Consider the following 23033-nt stretch of genomic DNA (forward strand, 5'->3'; position numbering starts at 1 on the left):
GATCTCTCACTGGGCCTAAATACCCTAAGGTACCAGCTCTTGTCTGACTTTAAAAGCTAAGAGGGCCAGCCCTGGTTAGCACTTACAGGGGGAATCCTCAATGAATACCAGGTGCTGTAGAAGGAAGGAACTGACAAAACCATGTCTGAGTATCCCTTGCCTAAGAAACTCTATATACATGCTCAAATCACTTGTGACAGAATGGGGAGAAAACTGGAAAGAATTGATACTATATTGGAAAGAAAAACTGGGTCAAAACAGTTATGCCTACCAGAATTTTACAAGTTCTTTGACTTAGGCACCTTACAGACAGGCCTAAGCGGCGCCGTCGTTGTGCCAGGAATACGTGCGAGGGGCGGCGCTTCTGGACGCGCCTTGCCCCTCTCGAGTATTCCGTACGGCAAGATGGCGGCGCCCTATACAAACGGGCTCGTCCATCTTGACGTAACAGACGTGCAGCGTCCGGACATCTAAACCCGGAAGAGCCGTCACGAGTGTGCGCTTTGGCACTTGCGGCGGCTCTTCCGGGTTGCCGGAAGGAGTGCGATTTCTGCACTCCTTTTTTGCAGCGCCGAGGAGTCGCGCGGTTTGGCTGCTGCGGCTCCTCCGCGCTGCAACCGGCAGCGGCCCAAGACAGCCCCTTTTGAGTGGTCTGTAACGGGCCATAATTTCCCTTTGCTTCATCCTTTACATCCTTTGTTACAGGCCCCTAGGTTTTACCCCTTGACTTATCTACAGGTCATATCAAAATCCATATTTTTTACTCCAATATCTGTCCTCAATTTATACATGACATTGACTTATAGTTGAGTATATACGGTATAACAGATCCAGCCCATGGAAAAAGTTGCAATCAAGAGTCAAAGGAACCCAGCTGCATCATTCCTGCCGGATCCACACATTTTGTGTCCTCAGATATATCCAGTGTACACATTTACAGTATAACATAATCATGCAATTTTTAACTGCCATGGCTCTATCACACAAAATCTTGAGATTTGACATTTAGTGAGACTTCTCTGCTAGAGAGCTCTAGTACTGCAGCTCAAGGGTAATGCACCAGAGATCTCCAGCAGAGAATTCTGAGCACCTTGGCAAATCCCAGTATGCCATAGGACATACCCATACCCATGGAACTGAAGTCGTATTGTAGTGTTAAAGCCAAGCAATTTGGATAGACTCCTGGTGAGAACTAGGATTGCTCTTGAATACAAAAGACATCAGAGAAGGGCTGTAGGGTATTGTTAAAGAAGAACTGAAGCTGCCTTCAGTATAAATAACTTTGTGGTAAATACTGCAACGTGCTGATGACCAACTGGAAAAATTTAAAGCTGAAAAGCGGAAAGTATTCAAAAGCTCACACGGCTCAGAAACACCCACACTGTTCGTCTGCAAGCCACACCAGTGCCTTGCTGCATGGAACAAAGTTCCGGTGGAAACAATTGCTGAGCACCCGGAGAAACTAAGTGCACCAGTTTCTGAAGCAAGCCGTGCACACTAACGAAAACGGGTGCCTTTCAAGTATTGTTTAAAGTTTATGCTGCACTTTCAACCTCCTTGAGGTTTTAGAGCTGTTGCCATTTTTTCTCCAAAAAGCTTTGCATAGAGTTCACCACATCAAGTTAATTTTACATAGGGTTCATCTCATAAAGTTACCTTTTTTTGGAACCACAACTCCCAGGACCCACCAACAGCCATGCATGCTGGGCAATTGTAAGAGCTGTCCCCAAGAACAAACACTGGAGCTTATCCCTTGGCATTTTAAATCAGCTCCAGCCTTCCAGGCTGCAGCCGGGATGCAGGATGTAGGAGGGGATTATTGCACACTAAATTGCCACCAAATCGCCAGCCACCATCAGCCTAGGTTCCAGTCAGGTCCAAGCCATTCTCTGCTAGCACTTTTTAGAAGTCAGAAAGCTTTCTGACCTCTAAAAAATGCTGGCAGAGCATGGCTTGGACCCGGACTGATGGCAGCCAGCAATTCAGTGGCTATTTAGTATGCAATAATCCCCGCCTCCATCCCACATCTCAACTGCAGCCTGGGAGGCTGGTGCTGATTTAAAATGCCAAGCGATAAGCTCCATTGGCTATCTGGACGTTTATCATTTAGTAAAACATGTAGTTCCCACTAGGGATGTGTTTGTTTAAACTGTTGATTCCCACTGTGGACAGCCAAAAAGACAAACAAATCAGTACTTGAACATATCAAGTCTGAAATCTCCTTGGAAGCCAAGATGATCAAATTGAGGCTATCGTACTTTGGCCACTGTGGACATTGTGACAAGACATGACTCAGTGGAACACATCTTACCATCAAGAAGTTCTTCCTAATGTTCAGGTGGAATCTCTTCTCCTGTAGCTTGAATCCATTGATCCATGTCCTAGTCTCTGGTGCAGCAGAAAACAAACTTGCTCCATCTTCAAGATGACATGCCTTCAAACAGGCTAGCATATCACCTCTTAACCTTCTCTTCTTTGAGAGTTTTGGAGTCTCCTTCCTTGGAGGTCTTTAAACAAAGGCTGGATGACCATCTGTTGGGTATGCTTTGATTAAGAGTTCCTGCATGGCAGGAGGTTGCACTGGATGGCCCTTGTGGTCTCTCCCAACTCAATGATTCTATGATTCTCTAGACTAAACATACCCAGCTCCCTAAGTCAATTCTCATAGAGCATGGTTTCCAGATCTTTCACCATTTTGATTGCCCTCCTCTGGACACACTCCAGCTTGTCAACACCTTTCTTGAATTCTGGAGCCCAGAACTGGGCACAGTATTCCAGGTGAGGACCAACCAAAGCAGAACAGAGTGGCACTGTTAACTTCCTTCGATCTAGATACTATGCTCCTATTAATGCAGCCTAAATCACATTGGCTTACTTAGCTGCCGCATCACACAGTTGACTCATGTTCAGCTTGTGGTCTGCTATCATCTATCACCAACTAACCAGTAATTGATAAACTTTAGTTGACTATCTTACTAAAAAACCCTGTCTCAGCCACATGGCCATCAAGTGTGGGCAGGAGGGGACAGGTACAGCTAAGTGACAATGAATGCCAGTTGTACCCATGTACAGTGATGTAAGCCTCCCAGGTTCCTCCAGACCTCCTGCAGAATGTCATCATTGTGCACATTGTGTGGCAGTGGCCCTCCATGATCACAGTTTCCATCCTTAGTTCCCATCCATCAACAAGGATCCACAGGGCAATTTGACAATCTCACATCCCCCAGATGTGTTGGGCTACAACGTCCATAGTCCCTAAAGAGCACACTGCTTGTAATCCAACACATCTGGAGGGTGTCAGGCTGGGAAAGGCTTGTGTAGTGGTTAGAAAGCACACATGAGTAATGTGAGGAGTTTAATTATTACAGCACACCTGCCCCAACAGTAGGTTTGCCATTCACCAATTTGAGGGGAAGCAAATACATGACTATCTTGCTTAAACATTTTATCATTCTATAAGAAAATATTCCACAATTCATTTCCCCCATTCTTCTAGAAAGGGAGGGAGGGGGAAATCTCTCCTCCCCACCAATATTTTTCCACTCCCCCCTCCCTGAAATGTGAAAACATATCTACTAAAAAGAATGAAATCTATTTCCATGCCCACCAGAAAGGTACATAATAAATAATAATAAATTGTTCATTTATTAACCGCTTTTCCAACGATCAAAGTGGTATACAGAAATTGTATACATAAACTAGTGCTTCTCAGGTGATCTGATGTGGGGAACCAGGAAAGTTTTTCTAATAGAATCATGGGATTTGTGGTTTAGTAAAGCCCTTAGAATTCTCAGCTAATACATTCCCCTGAACTGCAGCATCTCAGCTCTCTGGCAGACAATGCAAAATACCTCAAACAAACTACAAATCTCAAGATTCAAAAGGATGGAGCGATTGTAGTTAAAGGTGAATCGAAGTGCTATAATTTTGCAGTGTTGATCCATCTTTATAGAATCATAGAATCATAGAGTTAGAAGAGACCTCAAGGGCCATCCAGTCCAACCCCCTGCCATGCAGGAAATCTAAGGGGGTGTTCTCACTGGCTTATACTCCGTGTTACAAATCGAATCCAAGGTATAGCGTTCCTATTAGAAACCGAATTAACTCTAGAACAGTTCTAGAGTAACCCGCAATCGTTCTCACTAAAATCCGAATCGTAAACCAGATTTTTATTTAATCCGTGTTAATGGTGTATAATCCGGGTTAAAAAAATAGAAGGGTCGAACCTACAATTTTTCCTTGATTCGGGATAGGATTCGGAGTATTTAAATAGGAACATTTCGGCCTTTGAATCGGGTCAACTGGATGGGAGGAGCGGAGCGCGATGGGCTGGCCTGGGGGTGTCACCCTCTTTGGTCTCTTTCTGCATTGCCAACACCATTTTCTTCCATTCGCATAATAGCCTTTCCTCCGGTGGATTGCAACCTCCCCTCTGCTCCTCTTTCATAGACTGATGTGTGAGGAGAGCCATTGAACACCATTTTTAACTATTCTTTTTTTCTTTTTCACCTCTACCTGATGGGCTTTGGAGGAACTATGGGATGGGTTTTGCAGGACATATCCCCACTTCAAGGCTCTCCAGACAGCCCTGGGAGCAATCTTCCCCAAAGATTCTCTCCCCATGGGGCAGCCAAAGCAAATTTGGGGCTACCGAGGCTCTTTCCAGAGGAACTATGGGATGGGTTTTGCAGGATATATCCCCACTTCAAGGCTCTCCAGACAGCCCTGGGAGCAGTCTTCCCCAAAAATTCTCTCCCCATGGGGCAGCCAAAGCAAATTTGGGGCTACCGAGGCTCTTTCCAGAGGAACTATGGGATGGTTGTGTTTGTTGTGTTTGTGAGACATTTATCCTCCTCTGCCAGAGAGTGCTGGTGCCATAATAAACTACCATTCCAGGATTCCCTAGCACTGAGTTATGGCAGTTAATATGGAGAGACACAGAAGAGGACGAATAAGCGCCTCCTGTTTGGCTCTTTAAAAAAAAACAACCACAAAATTTATAACGAATTAAAAACGGCCAGGTAGTGGGAACGCAGGTACAGGCTACATCGGTGTATGTTACTCCGAATTAATGTGACGTCATGATGACATCGCTTTGATTGACAGCCGAAACAAGTGAATGTGAACGAAAAAGTAACAGAACCGGTTTAAATATACACCGATTCATCCTTGAATGGGGATGAAACAGGGTCAATTACAGCGAATTAAAATAAAATGTTAAGTAAATGGGAACGATACAAATAAAGCGAATTGAAAAGCGGGATAACACTCGCTGTATTTTGAATCGCTTTAAAATGAACCGCTGTATTTAAATTCGTTTTAAATCACAAGTGAGAACACCCCCTAAATCAAAGCATCCCCAACAGATGGCCATCCAGCCTCTGTTTGAAGACCTCCAGGGAAGGAGATTCCACTACACTCCAAGGGAGTGTATTCCACTGTCAGACAGCCCTTACTGTCAGGAAGTTCTTCCTAATGTTGAGCTGGAATCTCTTTTGCTGTATCTCAGCTTTACATCAGGTCTTATTGGATGTTTCTAATTTCTTTTCCTTTGCTCTGTTTTCTAGAGATAGCTGGGAGGAGTTGCTATGGGGATGAAGATATCCATTCTTGGTTCAACACAAGGGGCCCTAATGTGATAGTCAACACAAGGGACCCTAATGTTGCTTGACAGCTGTCTATCAAAAGATCCTTGCAGTGGCTGTGTTTATCTTTTCCCCTTTTGCTGTGGGTTTGAGGGGAACAAAAGTCTCTTTTGGGGGGCTTCTAACCAATATAAACTGGTCAGTGAACTGTGTAATGAAACTATCCTATCAACAGTATAGGATATTGTTCATTAATCCGCTGATATGTGCTGCTCCCATTTAAAGTTTTGAAATGTTATAAATGAATTGCAATTGTATTAAATGTTATGATAATGTATTACAAACTGTAATTATGGTTATTCCCTGTCTGTTTTTCTGTGAACCGCTTGGTGAGTAACGTATGGTGGAAGTTGCAGTTATACAAATAAATGAAAAGGTTATGATGTTGTTCCGATATTTATTAACTATTGCAGTTACTTTAATAGGCCTATTGCAGACAGTGGCCCCTCCATATTCACTGGGGTTAGGGGCACAGAACCCCTGTGAAAGTGGAAAAAACGCAGATAGACACTACTTTTTAACCTGAGAGACCACCTCTCTAGGAATCTCCAGATCCTCCAGCACAACTCTATGATCAACATCTGCCAAAGTTAACCACAGAGTCATGCTGGAGGACCTACAAATGCCTAGAAGTGTTTTCTCTAGTAATCTCTAGATCCTCCAGTGCAGCTCTATGATCAGTTTCTAGCAGAATTTCTCTGGAGGACCTAGAGCTTCCTAGGGAGAACATATTAATCAAATCTGCAAATAATCTAAACCACAAAAGTCAAAGCTGTAAATGTGGAGGGCTGATTGTAATTTGTTTTCAATGATGCTTGTTAGCTATTTCGGCCAGGATCGTCTTAGGGCTTATACTGGCATAACTGCTTATTTTGAAGGCATTGAGCAAGGAGATATTAGTGCCTCTTTGTGCAACATATTTTACTCAGCTGAACAATGCCAGCTAGACAGAGATGGAGTGTATTCTCACAGTCAGTCAATCAGTCATTTATTGTATTTGACTAAAAGCCTTTACAACTCCAGGAAAGAAAATCCAAAATAAAATCCAGTAACAAAAGGAAGACATACCTATACATATACTTCTACATTTATATCCATAGAAACATTGTATTAGTGAATCCCCTGCACAATCTACAGAAATATCTTTCAGCTAGATAGCACATATACTTTTTGAAGTTTTAGCAAATAAGGCTGTTTTATGGGTAACATATGGATAAAGTCTGAAAGTAACCAGCGTATTTTATATAATAGCTCCCCACTTGCATGGAAGCCAAGATCTGGCCCAAGAATCTCTAAAACTGGCAATAAACTAAATAGTGTGAGATGTTCTCTACCTCACCCGCTCCACAGATGCAAAACATTAGGTTTCTCAGGATTTTTCTATATCTACCATCCAAAACAGATGTTGGCATAGTTTGAAAACATAATTCTGTAAATGCCATTCTCAGAGGGGCAAATGTAAGCCTTCCTAAGTATTTAGCTCTTACATTATTTGATTTCAGCAAATGGTCTAAGTGGGGAAAATGTGATTAAAGCTAAGGTGCTTATCGCACCGCTAAAAACCCCAGCTTACCTCTCCCGTACTGAATTCTAATTCGGGAGGCATCCAGATTCTATCCCACATAATTCGCAGCCGAATCTGCTGGCTGAACCCAGCCCGGATGCAACCTGGCTCCCAGGAGTGTTCAGCAAGCCACTTTTAAAGTCAGAAAATTCCCAACTTTGAAAAGCGGCTTTCTGAGCGCGCCTGGGGCCCAGGCTGCATCCGGATGGTGGATTCGGTGTCGAATTACATGCAACAGAACCTGGCTGCCTCCCAAATTAGAATTCAACTTGTGAGAGATATGCTGGGGTTTTTTAGCCATGCGATAAACTCTTAAGTCTTGCTCATTATCCCACGTATAAATCCAGTCCCTCAGCTTGTTTTTAACTTCAGAAAAGTATTCTCACAGTCAATCAGCATCTGGAGGAGAAGCTGAAATCCAAAAGGTTCCTTTGCCTTCTGAGACCTCCAATAGGTCCCCAGGAGCATGACAGCTGTTCCCTCCCCAGCTGTGTAAGAGCATTTCCACTGTTCCTGGATGCACCTCTGCCCCCCATGCAACTGACTGGCTCCAGCAATGTGCCCCAGTGCCACCCAGATGTTGTTGTGTAGCCAAGGAGAAAGATGCACCTATCACCCTTTGGACCTCCTGTGTAAGTATACTAGAGGAGAAGGCAGTAGAGAATAACCCCGATGGTCAATTTTATACCAGAATGTGGTCAAAACACTTTATGGCTTTTCACGGCAACAATTTTTTTATTCTCAAGATGTAGTTGTCTCTGTGTCTCTTTTGCACATACACCCGTACAAAGAAAATGCTGTTTCCTGTGCAGAAGAACCATATGTGAATTTTGTGTAGATTAAGTTGCAAACTGAGAAGATCCCCATCAGTCCAAGATTCTACCTGGCAAGGTTTTTTGAAACTCAAGAAACATAGGGCTGGGGTTTTTAGGGGTTTTAACCATTTTTCAATATTCTTTCAGAGGCAGTATGAGAGACTTTGTGTATTAATTGCTGGAGACTGTAAGACTAAAGGTGTCACTGCATTTGCGTCTTGGAAGGCTTCCCATCAGCAAACAACTGGCCACTCTGAGAATACAATGTTGGAATAAGTAGTATTTCAGTCTGGAAATGGAAAAAGGCTAGGTTTTTTTTTAACCATTTAAAAAATATTATTTATTATTTAAATTGATTTATTTATTTGGGGTTGTTTTTGTTGTTGTTGGAGTTGTTTGTTTGTTTGTTTGTTTGCATTAGTATTTTAATAAAAATCAACCAATGGCAAGCGTCCTCTGAGCAAATCTTGCCAAGAAAGCCCTATGATAGGTTCACCTTAGGATTGCCATAAGTCATAAATTACTTGAAGGCATGCAACAAAACAATTAATAGTGACTCTTTTTTTTCCAATTTTTTTAATGACTTCTTTTAAACCAAGTCTTTTAAACCAGCCTCCCCTGCCTCAGTCTACTCCAACATGGTTATTCATAGAATCATAGAATCATAGAATCGTAGAGTTGGAAGAGACCACTAGGGCCATCCAGTCCAACCCCCTGCCATGCAGGAAATCCAAATCAAAGCATCCCTGACAGATGGCCATCCAGCCTCTGTTTAAAGACCTCCAAGGAAGGAGACTCTATCACCTTCCGAGGGAGTGCATTCCACTGTCGAACAGCCCTTACTGTCAGGAAGTTCCTCCTAATGTTCAGGTGGAATCTCTTTTCCTGTAGCTTGCATCCATTGTTCCGGGTCCTGTTCTCTGGAGCAGCAGAAAACAAGCTTGCTCCCTCCTCAATGTGACATCCTTTCAAATATTTAAACAGGGCTATCATATCACCTCTTAACCTTCTTTTCTCCAGGCTAAACATCCCCAGCTCCCTAAGTCGTTCCTCATAGGGCATGGTTTCCAGACCCTTCACCATTTTTGTCGCCCTCCTTTGGACACGCTCCAGTTTCTCAATGTCCTTTCTGAATTGTGGCGCCCAGAACTGGACACAATATTCTAGGTGGGGCCTGACCAAAGCAGAATACAGTGGCACTATTACTTCTCTTGATCTAGACACTATACTTCTATTGATGCAGCCTAAAATAGCATTGGCCTTTTTAGCTGCCGCATCACACTGTTCACTCATGTTCAACTTGTGGTCTACTTGGACTCCTAGATCCCTTTCACACGTAGTTTCATTCAGCCAGGTGTCACCCATCCTATATCTATATCTTCTTAGTTCTTATAGCATGCCCAAAGGTAGAGATTTGGGGATTGAGGCCTAGGTCAGGGGGCTAGTGACCAAACTGAACCTTTTTTATTTTTAACTGAATATTTTAATCTGAATTTTATTATAAACTTATCATATTTATTTTAGTTATTATTTTATTTAATTATGGGATTTACATCCCGCCTTTCTCCAAAAACGAGATTCAAGACAATTACAATCATTTAAAAAGATAAAACTAAAGCAATAATTACAACATTTTAAATTAAATATTAATATTAAAACATCAGTTTTTTGTTTAGCTTCATAGTGAGTGCACACACATACAAACACACACAGACACACACACACACACAAAACAAGGTGACCACTTTCCCTGAACATGAGATGAACGTCTTTAATGTGGGAAATCACTGAGCCACAGAATGGCCAACATTTATACAGTTTTATGCAGCTCATCTTCCCTACTCTTTCCAAGTTGAAGGGAAAATTAGCCATGTGAGATAGGAAAACTGGCACCTTGAGCCAAGCTAAGGTTGCAAACTAAATCAAAAGAGTAAATGAAGCATAAAAATATTAATTGTGAGGATTTTCTAAATGCCACCACTCATGTTCTGAGATTTTTTTTAAAAAAAAAGCATTCATAATATTCAGCTGAACCAAAATGTACTTTGCTTTGCACCTGCAAATAAATACAGGCAAAGTTCTGCCAGGAAAATGTCAAATCAGCAGCCCTTTTAACATGCCCCCTCTGGCACCAAAGCAAGAGAATGAAAGGTAATTATTACAGCTAGGGCATTATTACAGACAGATGTCTGCTTCCTTGTAGTCTTGTTTTTTGTTTTGTTTAGCAAGGACTCCAGTTGGTTAAATGGTAGACAGGCTTATCAAATCTTCATGGTTCTTCACTATGGAACTTGCAGGGAGCAAGCTATTCCCAGAGGTTGAACAATATCTCCTACTGCTTCTTCTTCTCCTTCTATTAATGGCTACAGAACAAACTCTGAATTACTGGTGTGCACCATCAGGACTGTCTGTTCCTCAGGGCAACCAACTCCTTGTATTTATATATGAGTCCTGGTGGCTCTCGCTGTTCGAAGTTGGCAACTCAAAGCAGGACCAAAGTTGTATCTGCACTGCAGAAATAATCCGGTTTGACACCACTTTGGTCTCATTCTCACTTACAAAAAAAGCAGTTTGCAATCTGAATTGATGGATCGATTCGACAGTGGAGTGTGGTTTCCCACTACATTTGCCCCGATTGCATTTCCCCCCCTGTAAAATAACCCACTTGTGGTTCACATTCACAAATGAATCAGTTCAAAATGGGCCCACTCCAGCCAGCAAAAGAGCAAATTTAAATCAACTCCGATCCATATCTGGTTCACACTTGCGCAGAAACGATGGCCTGTTACAGACTGCCAAAATAAAGCTGCTTCTGGTCTCTTTGGAGGTATGCTGTTTAAATGATGCATGCATCCTAAGAGTCCAGAAGCTGCACCAAAGCTGCACTCCAGTGCTTAGGAATGGAGTGTGGCTTTGGCGCGGCCTCCGGACTCTTAGGACCCATGCATCATTTAAACAGCATACCTCCAAAGAGACCCGAAGCAGCTTTATTTTGGCAGTCTGTAACAGGCCTATTTAACCAAAATAAGACACAGAAAACATTAGCATCAAAAAGCTGTGGGTTAAATGGGTCTGGCACATGGCCCCCCTCTCAGTGAATCGATTCAAGTGGGAACCAGGGTCATTTGAACCAATTCAAACCAATTTACGATCCGGTTTAAAAGGTAGTGGAAATCAGGCCTTTAACTGCCATGGCTCAATACTATGGAATTCTGGGGAATTATTATTATTATTATTATTATTATTATTATTTTCTTACCCACCTCTCCCCATGGATCAAGGTGGGGAACACCAACAATTAACAGACAATTATCAGTTTAAAAGACATTAGCTAAAACACACATCAATTAAAGGTAATAGCAGTTTATTATCAGGAATGGTTTGTTGTGGCACCAGGCACCAGAGCTGTCTGACAGAGAAGGCAAAATGTCTCAGAAAACTACAATTCCCAGATTTCCATAGCATTGAGTCATGGCAGTTAAAGTGGTGTCAAACTGGACTATTTCTGCAGTGCAGACACAGCCCAGGTTGCCTTACACTAACCAGACGGGCTCAGCTAGTTTGGTATCCTCTAATGAGAGATGAGAAAACTTTCACTTTCCATGTGCTTTGGACTTCAACTCTCATCCGCCCTAGCCAATTATTATTATTATTATTATCTTATATCCCACCTTTCTCCCAATATAGGGACTCAAGGCGGCCAATAGGGTTAGAGATGGTGGGAATTGTAGTCCTAACATCTGGAGCTCTAAATATTCCCTGCTCCCAGTTTACACTCATTATAATGGCTCTGTAAAATTTCAGGAAGATTTGCCCACCTCTGCCTGGAGGTGCCATAGATTGAATGCAGGACCATCTACATGTACAGCAGAAACTGCCATGGTCCTTCTCAGTAACTCATAAAGGCAGCTTCTCCGATAGCAGCTAATTCCAGAGTGAATACAGGGTCCAACCTTACTCCCCCCAAAGAAAAATCTATCAAACTTATCCAACCCCCCAGAGATATTAAGTCAGCTTTGGTCTAATCTGCACTGCAGAAATATTGCAGTTTGACACCATTTTAATTGCTATGGTCCAGTGCTTTGGAATTTTGGGATTTATAGTTTTGTGAGATATTCAGTTTTCTCTGCCAGAGAACTCTGGTACCACAACAAACTCCATATTCCATAGTACTGAGTCATGGCAGCAAATGCGGCTCTCCTCTGTGATCAAGTAACTTGGGGATTTGTAGACTTTCCCTTGTTTAATTCATTAATTTTCTCACTGCATAGTAGAACTTCTCCTTCAGTGTCCAGTTTGGGAATGCTTAAGAGGCTTTTATTTCAATCCATATTTTATGAACTGCTGAGCTGTGGATTAATTGTTACAGTAGAATTGCAATGTGGTATTATAATGACATTTTTAATTACAAGATTTTGCACAGTTACTTCTAGGACAGTGTATCCTGAAGGGCAGTTTAGACCACTTTTAAGATAGGTAAATAAATATGTAAATAAAATCAATAGAAACACAGAATCTCCAATAAAATAGAAATCATGCCGTGCATTCATATCATTTTTGCATACACACACACACACGGTATATGCTTTTCCTAAGGTGAGTGAGAAAATAAAGACCCAGTTTTTTAAAAAAGCAGCTTTCCAGAAGGACTCTAGACATCAGGCAGTATAAACAGATTCTGCAATGCAGTATTTGCAACAGTACTGCTTTTGCAGATGTACATCCCACACTGTTTAGGCACAGATGATTGAACAGATTTGTGGCCTTCCTGAGGTTTTTGTATCACAACTCACATCAACCCATTCCTTAATGGGTGAAGAATGATGGGAGCTACAGTCCAGAACACAACCACTTCTGGCTAGTGCAATCATCCTATGAATTAAAATTAAGAAGCAAAGCTGTCAAAGCACTCCTACGATCCAGTCATATTGTTACAGAACCAGACTGCTCACATATTTCCATAAAACGTGGCTGCTCTATGGGTCACATCTGAGCAACTCTATTTGTCAGTCCGGTGCAATCTGTGCCATCCATCTTCACCCATCCCTAGGCATGCCACATAACACACAGGAAGACTTCACTTTTGTTTATTTGTTGTTTGCTACTCTCATAGAGACAGTCATGAAAATAACTAATGACAAGAAGCAAGACTGCTCTTTCAACTTCAAATGTCACAATAAACCACAGACACTTCTGCACCCAAGTAAGCTAAGGTGCCGGTGAGGAGCGATTCTGAGAGAGATAACAACCCTGAAACAACTCAGATGAGAACTGTTGTCCTTATCTGGCCCACAAGGATTACATTTACATTACAAAGATAGCAGAAAAGACAGCTGGTTCTCCACATCCATAGATTCTATACCCACAGTTCGAAAATATCCCCACCCACCCACCCCCAAAAAATCCAAAAAGCAAACCTTGATCTTGCCATTTTATATAAAGGTCACCATTTTACTATGCCATTGCATATAATGAGACTTTTGGTATCTATATGGCGTCTGGAAACAAACCTCAGAAGATACCAAGGGCCCATTGTAATCCATTACAGAAAAAAGAACATGTTGAATTTGGCCGGTATAGTCCTAGTTAATATTCCACCATCCCACTTTATCAGCTGCTTTAAAAATGTCCCAGTTTTATTCTCCTCCTCCCACTTTCCCCTTCATCCTTAGCTTACTGCAAATGCTGCAAATTGAATTCAAAGTGGAAAAATATTTTGCACTCAGTTTACTCAGTGGGCAGCAAGAGAATCTTGCCCTTCCCAGTAGATTCAGACAAAAGCAAACTGGTTCAGCCTCTCCTGGCTTCTTTGTTCTTCCTCCTTAATAACGTTTGTCATACTGAGCACACATTCTGGTGTTGCTTGCCACATTGATCCCAGTTTTTCTTTGTGAAATGTTGGAGGGTATGTTTATCACTGTTCACTTACTATGACATTTCAGCCTTGCAACAACCTTGAACTGCAAATTACACTGAGAAAGAAGCTCCCCCACACCTCAAGTGTTCATTAGGATTGTACTACTCAAAGTGATTGTTCATGGACAACTACTGATCAGCTGCCTATCCAACATGAGTTTTCAGTTTTTTAAAAAAGATGTAAATAATGGGCATAAATATGATACTGATCCCTGGCAAATAGGGGGGAAATATTACCAGTCCCCACATTGCATTACAGTATAGTGGGCCCTTGGCATCTGCTGGGTTTTGGTTCAAAGTCAAAATCTGTGGATGTTCATGTTGAACATGAGTCAACAGTGCGATGCGGCAGCTAAAAAGGCCAATGCAATTTTAGGCTGCATCAATAAAAGCATAGTGTCTAGATCAAGAGAAGTAACAGTGCCATTGTATTCTGCTCTGGTCAGGCCCCACCTGGAATATTGTGTCCAGTTCTGGGCGCCACAATTCAAAAAGGACATTGAGAAACTGGAGCATGTCCAAAGGAGGGCAACTAAAATGGTGAATCGTCTGGAAACCTTGCCCTATGAGGAACGCCTTAGGGAGCTGGGGATGTTTAGCCTGGAGAAAAGAAGGTTAGGAGGTGATATGATAGCCCTGTTTAAATATTTGAAAGGATGTCATATTGAGCAGGGAGCAAGCTTGTTTTCTGCTGCTCCAGAGAACAGGACCCAGAACAATGGATGCAAGCTACAGGAAAAGAGATTCCACCTCAACATTAGGAAGAACTTCCTGACAGTAAGGGCTGTTTGACTGTGGAACACTCTTTCTCGAAGTGTAGTGGAGTCTCCTTCCTTGGAGGTCTATAAGCAAAGGCTAGATGGCCATCTACTGGGGATGCTTTGATTGGATTTCCTGCATGGCAGGGGGTTGGACTGGATGGCCCGTGCGGTCTCTTCCAACTCTATGATTCTGTGATTCTATGATTCTATGTCCCATTATATACAATGGCATAGTAAAATGGTGTTGATGCTGTTGCTGTGTGCCTTCACGTAATTTCTGATTTATGGCGACCCTAAGGCAAACCCGCCATGGGGGTTTCTTGGCAAGATTTGTTCAGAGCAAGTTCGCCATTGCCATCCTCTGAGTCTGAGAGCATGTGACTTGTCCAAGTTCACCCAGTGAGTTTCAGGGAGGAACTGGGAATCAAACCCTGGTCTCCAGAGTTGTAGTCCAGTGCTCAAACCATTATGCAACACTTATCAAAATCAAGGTTTGCTTTTTCAGACTCCTCTTTACTAAGCTGAACATGCCCACCTTCTTCAACCCTTCCTCAAACATTTTGTTCTCCATACCTCTTCTCATCCTCATTGCCCTTCTCTGTACCTGCTCCGCTTTGTCTATATGCCACTGCATATAATGGTATATTAAAACATTTTAAAATGAGGTGCCCAAAACTGAACACAGGACTCAGGAGGAGGCCTGACCAGTGAAAAAGTGTCCAACCCACCTAGAGGATGCCAGGCTCAAGTCTGTTGTTGTTGTCCACTGCCTTTGAGTTGACACAGACACACGATGACCCCGTGGATAAGATCGCCATGATTCCTTTCCTCCACTGCTCTGCTTAGTTCTTGGAAACTCATGCCCTGTCCTCCCTGAAATGCCCAAATGTGCTGTTATGTGTGTTTTGGAATGGAGGGGGGTGGTTTGGCCAGAAAGGGAAGTACATTTCTGCCATCTGTCTAGGAATAATGCCAAAATGTCCTCCATTTTGATCATGCCTAAGGAACATGCATTTATATTAACATTTTTTAAAAAAATCATCAAATTTTTTCGCATGTCCTCCATTTTTTAAAAAATGTGTCCTACATTTGAAAATGTTGTTCTACATTTGTCCCGGTTTGGAGGTCCTGCCTTATGGCAACCCTATCCCTGATTGAAGGGTGTCTTAAATAAGTATCCTTTTCAGAGGCAAGGGGCCACAATGAAGGCCACCAATCTCTGCTGGAAACCATTTCTGCTGCACAAATTTTACCACCCACAACCCATCTTCCTGCTTCTGCTTTCAAAAAACTACATTTTTCTTGAAGAACAAGGTGTGTGTTCTCCATATGCCTCGTACAGTTCCCCACACCCTCGCCTAAAACTACTGGGCTACCATAACTTGGTGATGCAGCAGCCATTCCAGTGCACAAAGAGAACAAGAAGGCTGCACGTTGCTCATCCCTGCTTTAAATAAACAAGCCACTGTACACCCTCCAAATTTTACAGCAGGGTCAGTCCTTCTCCTTCCTTGCTGCCTCCAAGGATAATTGTTCTCCACTTAAGCGGCTTGTGTTTGAGAGCCATGATTTACGGCTCACTCCTCCTGTAAAAACACATCTTTTACCTGGAAAGGTTGAGCGTATGCAAGTATGAATACTGTATAATCATTACTTGGCTTTAGGCCTTAGTGGCTTCAGATACTTTAACTAAGGCCCATGTCTCCATTTGGATTACTATAATGTGCTCTATGAGAGCCAGCATAGCGTAGTTGTTTGAGCATTGGACTATGACTCTGGAAACCAGGGTTCAAATCCCAGATCAGCCATATAAACCACTGGGTGACCTTGGGCAAGTCACACTCTCTCAGCCTCAGAGGATGGCAATGGCAAACTCCTTCTCATGAAACTTGCCAAGAACCCCCATGATAGGTTCCACTTAGGGCCACCATAAATCAGAAAACAACCTGAAGGCACACAACAACAACAACGGGGTTACCTTGGAAGAGTGTTTGAAAACTTCAGCAGGTCCAAAGTATTATCTGGGACAGATTACAGGAACTATACCATTTTGTACAATAACTCCAATGGTTGCCAATATATTTCCAGGTACAATTCAAAGTGCTAGTTATATCCTATAAAGCCATACCCAGCTTAGCCCGCACTTTCTGGCAGATCTTAATTCCCAGCCTACTGGGGCTCTGAGATCTTCAGGAGAGGTCTTTCTCGTGAAGATCTTAGGAGATCTTCAGTCCCTCTACCTTTGCAAGCACAGCTGATGGGAAGGTGAGACAGGGCCTCCTTGGTGGCTGCCCCAAAGCCCTGGAACTCCCTTCCCAGGAAGGCCAGGATGTCCTTCCTTTATTAAGCACAACAATCTTTGCTAAATCTTTTCTTCACTAATTTGTCCTGTCCTTTCTTTTTTAAAGTTCTCTAACCTTGAAGTCATTGCCACATACATGGCTGGGTAAAAATATGACCTTTTGTCCATCCTGAACTGAATACCAAATAGCTTAATTGGGCAATTCCCTCCCTTCCACCCCAAGTTTCAGTATGAAACATTCACACTTCTTCAAGGTGTACGAGTTCCTGTACATGATGATGATCAGCTAGTGCAATGTACATTTGATAGCTTCGTTCTACTCTGGATTAAAACTACTTTTTCCTATTCACAGGGTGCTTTACAGAAAGAATAAAGCCATTAAAAGGTCAACTATATATGCATGCACGCACGCACGCACGCATGGTTTGGCTCTAGACTACATGAAAGACTGTGGCTGGAATCCTGTTGGTTAGGTCTAAGATTAATTTGTTTAAAATCCAGCCCAGGAAGGAGTGACAGCATGTTCAGTTAAACTGTGCATTTGCCGAAAGAGAGGGTGAAGGAAGGATTTTGTAAGAAGGAGAAGTGAGAAAATTAACACCAGCCTTCCAGACTGGTCTATAGAATCTAAAATGCCCCTGATATAACTCTTTGCCAGATTTTGCCAGTGCTTGTCATCTCTGCATCTGCTCATTACATTCTTGTAGGGGACCGTTTGGAGCCAGTGTGGTGTAATAGTTTGAGCATTGGACTATGTCTTGGAGCCCAGGGTTCAAATCCCCATTCATTCATGGAAGGCCACTATGGGCAAGTCATACTCTCTCAATTTCAGAGGATGGCAATGGCAACTCCCTCTGAAGAAACTTGCCAAGAAAACCTCATGAAAGGTTCACCTTAGGGTCACCATATGTTGGAAATGACTTGAAGGCACACAACAACAACAACAACAACAACAACAACACAGGTATCAGCAATGGCTCCTCTTCATCTTGGAGAAAAGTGACCAGTGGGATGCCACAGCTTTCTTTCCTGGGCTCAGTGCTATTCAACATCTTTATCAATGACTTGGATGATGGAATAGAGGGCATGCTTATCAAATGTGCAGGTGACACCAGATTAGGAGGTATAGCTAATATCCCAGAAGACAGGATCAAAATTCAAAATGACCATAATACATGAGAAAGCTGGGCCAAAGTTCTGGGCACCACAATTCAAAAAGGACATTGAGAAACTGGAGCGTGTCCAGAGGAGGGCGACTAAAATGGTGAAAGGTCTGGAAACCTTGCCCTATGAGGAACTACTCAGGGAGCTGGGGATGTTTAGCCTGGAGAAGAGAAGGTTAAGAGGTGATATGATAGCCCTGTTTAAATATTTGAAAGGATGTCATATTGAGCAGGGAGCAAGCTTGTTTTCTGCTGCTCCAGAGAACAGGACCCGGAACAATGGATGCAAGCTACAGGAAAAGAGATTCCACCTCAACATTAGGAAGAACTTCCTGACAGTAAGGGCTGTTCGACAGTGGAACAAACTTCCTCAGAATGTAGTGGAGTCTCCTTCCTTGGAGGTCTTTAAGCAGAGGCTAGATGGCCATCTGCTGGGGATGCTTTGATTTGGATTTCCTGCATGGCAGGGGGTTGGACTGGATGGCCCATGCGGTCTCTTCCAACTCTATGATTCTATGATTCTATGATTTCTCTCACGCTAGTATTAGATGGGCCCGTTCGTCTTTCTGCCTTCTCACAACAGCTTCTTTTCTCTTTCTTATCCTCTCAGGCCTCAAACAAATGGACCACAAGAAGCGGTTTCAGGCTGCTTTGGGGGTGTGGCATTTAGGTGATGCACAACCCCAAAGCAGCCAGAAATTGTGCCACAGCTGTGCTAAGGGGGGAGGAACTGGACTAAAAAGAAGCTGAATGAAATCACTTCTTCCAAAAAAGTGCACACCTTTGACACTGCAAATAAATGCCCCAATGTGAGACTGGTCCCAAAGGAGTGCTCCCTCCTAACCCTAACCCTAAAGCAGTGTATAAATACACCGGTGCAGGTGCGCATTTAAAAATGGACGGAGCCAGCGGTCAGGCCAGCAATGCGAAAAAAGGGACAATATGACACCTAGGCAAGAGGCAACTAGGCAAGAGGCAGTCATCAGCAGTGTGTTTGTGCAATGGTGCACGTGGATTGGGGGGGGGGAGTAAAAATAATACCCAGCAGTGCAGCTTGACACCGCACCATGTGGTTGTGACATGTGCATGTGGGTCACCTTGGGAGAAGGTGGTGCAGTCAACAAGGTTTTGGCCTGTTCTTGGAAGAAGCAGCTTTGGGCCGGTCTTTCCTGCACATCTGCTTGACCCCTCAGTTTCTCTGTTTTCCTCCTTGTCTGTCAAGCAGTTGAGTGAAAGACAAACTGCTTCTCCCAGAGATCTGAATAAATGATTTGCAAAGGGCTTTTGAAACTGGGTTGAGGGACACATGGATGTTGGCCTATGTACATCACCTCATATGTTCAACATGACAGTAGTCAGATGAAAGCCAGACAAGGATCACGCATCTTTAATAATGCAGCAGGAGGCATTTGCACAGCTCCAATATGGCTCACACCTGCCAGGTAAAACTGTATCTGCCCTGTTTCTTCTCTAACTTTGCAGCTGGTCTCATAGCTCAACAGAGATTGTCAATTCTGATTCTGTTTCCTTTGGTGAAGGCATATTTAGCAGGTATAAGGACCCCATCTGCACTGCAGGAATAATGTTGTTTGACACTGCTTTCACTGCCATGGGCACAATGCTATAGAATTCTGGAGTTTGTAGTTTTGTGAGAAATTTAGCTTTCTCTGTCAGAGAGATGAGGTGCTATAACAAAGTAGAAATCCCTTGCCTTCACTGCATTGAGCCAGGGCAGTTAAAACAGTTTCCAACAGCCCTAATTCTGCAGTGCAGATGCAGGATCCCTCCTGGGTAATTTCCAGCCTCTTTCCTACAGCGGCTCATCAAAGAAATCAATCCTACATCTTCAAATGAAGGTATCCATCTTCCTTCATTATTTCTTATCAATACATCGATAATTGCAATACTCCACTCCCCAGCCTTCTTATTAAACATGGAAGATCACAGATTTTAAAATGCTGTTGTCTGTAACAAATCTTTCAGCTAGGCAATTATGAAAACTTTTGAACTACATATACCGGTGTCTTTATCAGGCAAAAATTAAGTTCATGCAGGGCCAGGTTTAACAACTCAAAAAAGTTTTAATGACTGCAGTTATGTTTTCATTGAAAATACAAGATGACTGTGGGGATCTTGTTAAGAAGCCACATGATATATCCACAGAGGATGACACTCTTGGCTCTGGAAAAACAAAATTTTTGATGGACTAACAGATTGTAGACACCACCTTTGCCTGCAGAAATCTAGGCAAAAATGCAGAATACCAAACACTGTGTATAGACACTAGACTAACCTTACCCAACTTGGTTTGTTCTGGATGTCAGGAAATACAAAACCCAGAATTCCTGGCCTTGTCTGTGGCTGATCAGATTTGCAGTCCAAAACATGTGGAAGGCCCCATAGCAGGGATGCTAAAAATCTCCTGTTGGAGTTAGGGTTCAAGAGTGATACAACAGAAAATAATCTCACACCTCCGAGGTGCGACAATGGCCACCAGCATAGGTGACATAGTCACATTCACAGGGGAATCAGTCAAGCAGATATTGCTAGCCATGATAGTTAAGACAATACTCTCTGTCACAATATCATATCATGCTTGATAAACAGCAGATGGCCATAAAGTTCCTACCAAGTGCATGAGCTCCTCCAAGGGATTTCACTGACCACTATAATTGAGCTAGAAAAAAATTAATTTTTGGATGAGAACTTCCAGAATCCTCCAGCCATTCCACTTTGGACTGTGTGGTCTTTGTGGTCTCTTCCAAATCTATAATTCTATTAACTATAGCCCCTCAGCATTTCTGCCCATTGGCCATGCTGTGTGGAGCTTATGGGAATTGTAACCCAAAACATCTGGAGGGCACCACAATGGAGACTGCTCTAAAGAAGACATCTCCCACCAAAGTGGATGAATGTTAAAGTAAAACCAGCTCATAGGCTGGGAGATTTGAGAAGTTGTATTCCCAGAAGTAACTTTCCCAAGCCCTGTATAGGTGCCAACCCATGGCATATGAACATTTCATCTGCATCATGGATTGACGGACAATTTATCAAATCCATCAACCTCATTCACACATACATGCATTTTTCCAGATGTCAGCATCAAACTAATATGTTTCCCAATGTCCCTTTCAGACAACACAAATATAGCACTATGATCCCATTTTAACTGCCATGACAACAACCTATGGAATCCTGAGGTTTGTAGTTTGAAGAAGAACCAGAGCTCTCTAGCTGGAAAATCTATTGTTGTTGTTGTTGCTGCTGCTGCTCCTGCATGCCATCAAGTCATTTCCAACTTATGGTGAACCTATCACAGAGTATCATTAATATTATTATTTCCATCCCACCTTTTCCCTAGACTCAAAGCATCTTACAACAATTTAATTTTTTTAAAAAAAATCTACAAAATACAAAAGTTAAAGTACAATTAAACAGTCAGGAGAAAAAATGAAACCAGATTAAAACATATTAAAACACACACCAGAATAGCAAGTAGCAATATCCTGTGCATTGTGTAAATGGGTCTTATGTCATCAGTCATCAAATGCTTTTCAGAAAAGAAAAGTCTTTCTTGGCAAGATTTATTCACAGGAAGTTTGCCATTGCCTTCCTCTGAGGCTGAGAGAGTATAACTTGCCCAAGGTCACCCATTGGGTTTCCATGGCCAAGAGAAGATTCATACCATGGTCTTCAGAGTCATAGTGCTCAAACCACTACACCATGCTTCCTTATAAATTTTTAATTCTTGTTGTTGTTGTGTGCCTTCAAGTTGCGTCATATTTATGGCGACCCTAAGGCAAACCTATCATGGGGTTTTCTTGGCACCATTTGTTCGGATGAGGCTTGCCATTGCCTTCCCCTGAGGCTGAGAGCATGTGACTTGCCCAAGGTCACCCAGCACCACTCTCTAAATTGCATATCTTCCATAGGATGCAGTTAAGGTGGAATGATAATTCTATAACTGTGTAGGGTGAAAGGACCCTCAATCACCAGTTTTGGATACCACTACCATCTTTCTGAAAAACCCTAACTCACTCTCCAAGCCATTTAATACCTAAGGCAGCCCTTTAGCAGAGGCGCATTATGTGCTGACACAGGTGCACCTTCCCTGGAGGAGACCACAAGCCCCTGGAGCATCTCTCATCTACTCACCCAGCCTTCAAAGCTGTCTGACGAGCCAGTACTATGGAGCAACTCATGGAAGTGGACTGTGCAATTGGCCACAAAGTCATCGTAGCCGATGGGGGTGCCATGGAAGACGGCCAGCTCCAACTGTCCTCCATCGGTAACCGGAGTGCAGAACTCCTCATTGTACGTGGGCTTATTGGTCTTCTGCTTAGTGCTGGTCTGCCCCACACGGACCTGGTCCACGCTCACTGTGATGTAGGGGTCCAGAAGCTGGTGGCCCTTCTTGAAGAGAGAGTGCCGGAGTGACCAGCGTGTGGGCTGGAGTCCCACCGCCTCACCAATGCGCACCTTCATGTACCCGTTGAACTTCATGCCTCCGGACATCCCAGTCCGGAGCAAGAGGAAGGATGTTTCTCTCTTCAGACAAGAGAACACTTCACCAGTTGTGACCTATCAGGTTCGTGGTGGCAGGGAATCCAGGGGTCCTCAAGGGGCAAGCCAACCCATGCCCAACTCTCCCTGGGCCATGTTGCCGGGCATTTATCGTTCCAAACCTTTTCCACAGAGCTGAGCTGCTGAATCACTTCATGCCAGAGCTGCCACTGCTGCCTTTTCACGTCCTTTGGGAGCCCTTGTGGGAAAGAGTGAAAAGAGGAGCGAAGATTGTGCCAAATGGCCCAGGGCTTCTGGCACCAATGGTGAGGTTGGCCCCTCGGCCACCGAAACCCTGTGTTAA

The 23033-nt window shown here is 43.1% G+C and overlaps 1 protein-coding gene across 1 annotated transcript in view; it reads right to left on the reverse strand.

Moving 5' to 3' along the window:
* The window catches only part of PRKCH (protein kinase C eta), a 141853-nt gene extending 119172 nt beyond the window's left edge, over positions 1 to 22681 (reverse strand). Inside the window, exon 1 of the mRNA XM_089522759.1 lies at positions 22322 to 22681. Coding sequence (XP_089378885.1) covers positions 22322 to 22681 — 360 coding nt within the window. The remainder of the gene's footprint in view (positions 1 to 22321) is intronic.
* Between the last annotated feature and the right edge of the window lie 352 nt (positions 22682 to 23033).

This window comes from Sceloporus occidentalis, unplaced genomic scaffold (genome assembly GCF_023333645.1).
Source record: "Sceloporus occidentalis isolate IW3139 unplaced genomic scaffold, rSceOcc1.0.p SCAF_4, whole genome shotgun sequence".
NCBI classification, from domain to species: Eukaryota; Metazoa; Chordata; class Lepidosauria; order Squamata; family Phrynosomatidae; genus Sceloporus; species Sceloporus occidentalis.